Source organism: Nilaparvata lugens, chromosome 11 (genome assembly GCF_014356525.2).
Source record: "Nilaparvata lugens isolate BPH chromosome 11, ASM1435652v1, whole genome shotgun sequence".
Taxonomy (NCBI): domain Eukaryota; kingdom Metazoa; phylum Arthropoda; class Insecta; order Hemiptera; family Delphacidae; genus Nilaparvata; species Nilaparvata lugens.
This window is the reverse complement of record NC_052514.1, coordinates 37,639,407-37,645,530: the sequence shown is the minus strand read 5'-3', so window position 1 is coordinate 37,645,530 and position 6,124 is coordinate 37,639,407. Positions and strand designations below refer to the sequence as shown.

Genomic DNA, 6,124 nt, shown 5'->3' with positions numbered 1-6,124 from the left:
AATAATAATCATAAGAGAATGAGTGGTATTGTATGGTTATTAGAACAGATATCAGCTTCTTTTGCTTTGAATCATTGGTTGATTTGTATTTGAATGATTGCTTAGGAAACCTGGATTCTTTCATCATTTTTTAGATAACGTAATAATAATCCTTATTTTGTCAAAATACAAATAACAAGGGAATATTAAAGTGATAAAGCTTTCCATAACTCCAACTTCCAAATTACAACTTACTGTACTTGAGTTGGAGCTTAAAAGTAGTATCCTTTTATTTAAAACTGTTACCGCCAATATAACTTCGGCAGTTTCCCTTTTATATCTGTCGGTAAGTTGGCTGTGTGTTTTGAATCAACCGCGCTCACCCATGGCCATCTAACATGCCACTGCCATCAGCCGCAATGATAGCGCCAAGCCCATTGTAGATGGCACTGCTCTCTCTCTCGGCTTGTTTCACTCCCCACTACTTCTACTTCGCCCGTTCCCGCTTTGACAAGATGGCTTGTTCTAATACGTGCACTAACGCTACCAATTTTTCCTCCCTTTGAAAGAACTTATAAATGTACGACCTCTTCGCTGCGACATGGGCCCATGTTTTCCCCCCAGCCAGTGCAAGTGATTTCTTATTACAATAACGTGCTACCGCCTACCCTATCGAGAAAACCGCTGTTACAGTCCACTGCGAACCCGCCATCCTTGTACGAGAAGCTTCTTAAAGGTAACGACTTTATTTTGAGCTACTAAGTAACATGATTTGAAGTCCATTACATTGGCTCTAACACGATTCTGGTCCAACCGAGCCGCATGAAATTATTACGATCGACCTATGGATGAATCTTCAATTATTTTCGCATTCTTCGAATTTCTCAAGGTTGAGGTTAGATGAATCGAATCAGTAGCGTGCAAGCATCGACTATCGAAATATCGATCATTAACCGTCATCAATCATCGAGATATCGACTATCGATTTTACTGAAACATCGACCTAGCCTCAAAATTTTGGTTACAAAATTATTTTTTGAACTGTTTTTGAATGTTATTTCGCTGAAATGGCCGAGGTACTCTTGCTCAACAAGCTAAAACGCACTCAGCTGTCGCTTTGCGCTTTAGCCAACAAATATGAATTTGAAATACTGATAAAATTATGCGATTATTATTTGGACTTAAACAAAAAATTTGAAAAATTAGCTGATGATTTTAACAACCTACAACTTGATGAAATGCCTTTAGCTACTTTGACCGAATTCGATAACGTTCAAAAGGAATTTCAAGACACTTTTGATCAAATTAAATTAAAAGAAGAAGTAAATACCTGCACTCCTACTGAATCTAAAGCGTCAAATTTTATCAAGCCGCAATTGTCCATCCCAGTATTCTCTGGAGACATGGAGCAATGGGCTTCCTTTAAAAACATATTTGAAGCGGCTGTACATAATTGCAAAGACTTTTCAAATGATGAAAAGTACTATCTACTTGTATCCTATTTACGTGGAGACGCCTTGTGCTTAGTTCAAAACTTTGCTGACACTGAAAATGCATACAAGCTTGCCTTCGAAAGTTTGCATAACCGATATGACAACAAACGCTATCGAGCTTATGCCTTATACAGCAAAATCACAAACTTTCAGCCGAAGGGCAGTCTTGTTGAAGTACTTAGACATTTTGCCATTGAATTAGGCTCAGCTAAGCAATCACTATTTAATTTGAAATTGAACCATGCTGATTTCTTAATAACAATGATTTGCCTTCAGAAATTGCCTAACGCTGTAAGAGCCAAATTTGAGAATTCTTTGGGCCCTGACGACTTACCTGCTTTTGACCACCTGATGAAATTCATTTCCAACCAAGAAAAATCGCTGGAGGTAACCGCCATCAATGAGGTGAGCGAACAGTTATCTAGTGCTAGTTACACCGCTATACCAACCGCAAAAGTGAAGACTGAAGATCATTCACAAGTAGTAAAACCGCAATTTGCTGAAAACAAAAGTGACAGCAATCTGTGTGTACTATGCAACATTCCTCATCCATTGTACAAATGTGAGCGCTTTAGGAAGGAACCTATCAACAAACGAATGGATATTGTCAAGCAAAACCGCAGATGCTTCGGATGCCTCGGGTCCCACCTCAAAGCCAAATGCAATTCACTGTCCTCTTGTCGTGCATGTAAATCAATCCATCACCATACCCTGCTATGCAAAAATAATGAGAGTTCACAATCCTTTTTAATTGCTGAACGCCGACCAGATCGCCACCCTTCTGGCTCTCATAATAGGCCTACCATATCTAGTTACCAACCAGCTTCCACCTCTGGAGGTGCTAGCTGTCGCTCCCCGCCACCAGGATTTGAACCAATGTCAACACAGCGGTTTACCGATGACATACACTCATCACAATATGTAAGTGATTCATGTTGTACCAATTCGAGAATCCCGCAAAACACGGCCAGTCCCTCACGGTCTTCTTCGTCACCTTTTCGCACAGCGCCTGTGACCAATATCTCAACCCCAACCCGCAGTTCATCCACCGGCATGCCGGACACCTTCAGTGGCTGTGCACAAGTGAAAGCTGTACACGCTTCTGCTTTACTGGGCACCGCTATCGTTGCCGTTGTTGATCAATACAACCGATCACAATTACTACGTGCTGTATTGGATTGTGGCTCCATGAGATCGATTATCACTACCCGAGCTGCCCAGCAACTTGGTATCACCATCATGCCCGCACGCATTCAGATTAATGGTATCTCTGAACAAGCGACCGCTGTAAAAGGTACCACTCATTTAACACTGCTATCTCGACCGCAGTTTAACACCTTTCTCCAAACTGAAGCCCTTGTCTTAGAGCAAATAGCTGGTGACCTACCCGCTTTTCCAATCAGCAGTGAGCTCAAAACCTCACTTTCACATTTGGATCTCGCTGACCCTGGTTTTGACCAACCCAATAGGATAGACCTCTTGATTGGAGCTGACATTTATCCTAATGTATTTGTTTCTTCCGCCAATGCTATTATACCAGGAAATCCCGCTGCCTTCGCCACTATATTTGGCTATGTTCTGAGTGGAAAGCTAAATATTGAGGACTCGCCTGCTCCGCTTCATCAGATGCAACTTATCTGCACCATGTTTGCCCGCGAAGAACCGCTTGCTGAGGTCATGAACAAGTTTTGGGAGACTGAAGATGTCCATCTAAATGCGAAACTCTTATCACCTGAAGATGAACTCTGTGAACAGCTCTATGAGTCCACTACCTACCGCAATGATGAAGGTAGATATGTAGTCGCACTCCCCTTCAAGCCTAGCGCGCCTGTTCTTGTTTCAAACCGCAAGCAAGCTTATCGAAGTCACCTTGGATTATTAAAACGCTTGGAAAATTCTTCGGAACTAAAGAAGAAATACGACAACTTCATGACAGAATATCATGAGCTTGGCCATTTGGAACTTGCCAAATCCGCTTCTGACTATGTGATTCCACACCATGCAGTTTTTAAAAATAAGGACCCCACTCAGAAAATCAGGGTGGTGTTTAATGCTTCCAGCAAGGATACCAATGGGCATTCACTAAATGAGAATTTGTTACCAGGGCCAAAACTGCAGTCCAATATTATTCAAGTATTGACCAAATTCCGCACTTACAAGTACATTGTCCTTTCTGATTGCAAGCAGATGTATCGCCAGATTTTGTTAAGGCCTGAAGACTGCCGTCACCAACATGTTTTTTGGAAACCTAATTATCATGAACCTGCAAAAGAATTTGAACTTAGAACCGTAACCTATGGGCTTACTTCCAGTGCTTATTTAGCGCAACGCACATTGCAACAACTTGTCAAGGATGAAGGAGAAGCATTCCCTCTGGCAAGTAAAGTTTTAACAAGTCAAACTTATGTTGATGACCTGCTGGGAGGAAGTAACAATTTTTCTGAAGCACAAACGCTTATTTCTGAACTGATTGAGTTATTGTCGCTTGGCTCCTTTGAACTTCGGAAATGGAACTCTAATACTCCTGAATTGATCGCTAACTTGCCTGCAGAATTTTTGGAAAATCAAGATTGTATGTTTGATGACAACGCTACTGCGAAAGTTCTTGGAATTGTCTACAGCCCGCTCGCGGACAACTTTCGCTATTTCATTTCTCCTTTTAATGGGCAAATCACTAAAAGAACCGTTCTATCATTCATCGCTCGAGTCTACGACCCCCTTGGGTGGCTCACTCCTCTCATAATGCTGTTCAAGCTATTCATGCGCACGCTGTGGTCTCAGCAATTAGCTTGGGACACTGAGGTTCCAGTCTCACTTCGAGCTCATTGGGAGCTGATTACCGCTGAAATTTCCTGTTTGGACAATGTTGTAATCCCGCGTTTACTCGCCTGTAACCGCTCTACTACCCGGCTGCTTGGATTCGCCGATGCCTCCGAAAAGGGGTTTGCTGCTTGCATATATATTCATGAAGAGACTGAAAATAGATATGTTAACTGCCGTCTCATAGCCGCCAAAAGTCATGTCGCCCCACTGAAAACTATGACAATTCCACGCCTGGAATTGATGGGTTGTTTGCTGCTCACTCGTTTACTATCCGCCATCTTACCTACGCTGTCCGAATATGATTTACAAGAAATTCGACTCTACACCGATTCCAAGACTGCCTTGGATTGGATCAACACACCCACATACAAATTGCAGATTTTTGTTGCCAACAGAGTACAGCAAATTACTCAGTTAACAAAACTTGAGTCATGGCATCACGTTACTTCTGCTAACAACTGTGCAGATATTGCTTCGAGAGGCTTGACTCCCGCTGAAATCGTCTCCTGCCATGATTGGTGGCACACTACCAATGCGTTTCGTTGTCTCGCCACTGACTTTCCCGTGTCCAATCATCTTGTTTCCAACATTGTACCTGAGATGAAAACTAACCCGCTGTACATTCTCGCTACTGTTGAAGAACCAATTGAGAATCGTTTGTATACCGCTATAGAACGTGTATCCAAATTTGGAAAGCTATGTCGTATTTTTGTCTACATACTAAGATTTGTCAACCGCATCAAACCAGCCCGTTATGAATATCGCTGCAAAATAGTCAAACAGATTGAAACCTGTGAAACGCCTGCCTCAATTGACACCACCGCCTGTGAAGCTGAAATAGCTAGAAAACTCATTGTTCATGTTGTGCAACGGGATAAATTTCAGAAGGAAATAACAGAGTTGAAAGCTGGAAAATGTCCTAAGCATCTACTAACGTTGCAACCGTACATTGATGATTACGATTTGATACGCTTATCTGGTCGTCTTGAGCACGCTCCGATTTCTAGTGAAGCTAGAAATCCATTATTGCTGCCGAAAAATGAGCATGTATCCTCAAATAATCAGAATACTACATTCGGAAGAAAAAAAGGTTTCCAAGAAATAAATCATGCTATAATAAAAATTTAATAAACGTTTTAGTAAAATTCTCGGAACCCTGGACCCTGGAGTTAATCAAAATTGAACAGCAGCACAAAATTGTACATGACGTTGAGCAGAAATGACAAGCAAACATTACATTCGAGACAGAACATTTAATGAGTTATCTCCATTTGTGTGAAATGGAACTTCAGTGAGAGAGAGAAAGACTGCCAAGAGAGAGAGAGAGTGATTAGATTAGATTTCTTTATTTATGTATGTTGCAATATTTACTGGTTTATACACTAATTTACATTGAATGAGGGTAATGCTAATCACTCAACGAATTTTACAAACTATAAAAAATGAATCAATGAAAATCTTTACTTAAATGCAATTGGAATAATAATAATAATATCTAATTGTAATGAAACTTCTTAAATCGGCGGTGTTTCAACAAATAATTTTCGATTCTCTAAGAAGGATATAAAATAATTTCCTACCCATCAACACACGACCGGGTTGTGATGGAATAGAGCTGTTGGGAATATTATAACATGGGAATATATGAGATTTGAATCTAGAATTATGGGATGAATAATATAAGAAGAGTAATAGTGAGTACAATATTGCATTAATGATTCGAAATAGATAAATTAAACAATTGGGTGGATTTAATTAAGTGTTTAGAAATTGATTGAGTAATAATGACGATATACAATACTAAAGAACAGAAAATGTTGAGATGAGAT

At 40.5% G+C, this 6,124-nt stretch overlaps 1 protein-coding gene across 1 annotated transcript; it reads left to right on the top strand.

Moving 5' to 3' along the window:
- Nucleotides 1-2,525: 2,525 nt before the first annotated feature.
- On the top strand, nt 2,526-5,423 carry LOC120353486. Its single transcript, XM_039437297.1, has one exon. It carries the CDS (start codon nt 2,526-2,528, stop codon nt 5,421-5,423), a length of 2,898 nt encoding a protein of 965 aa, XP_039293231.1.
- Nucleotides 5,424-6,124: the final 701 nt, after the last annotated feature.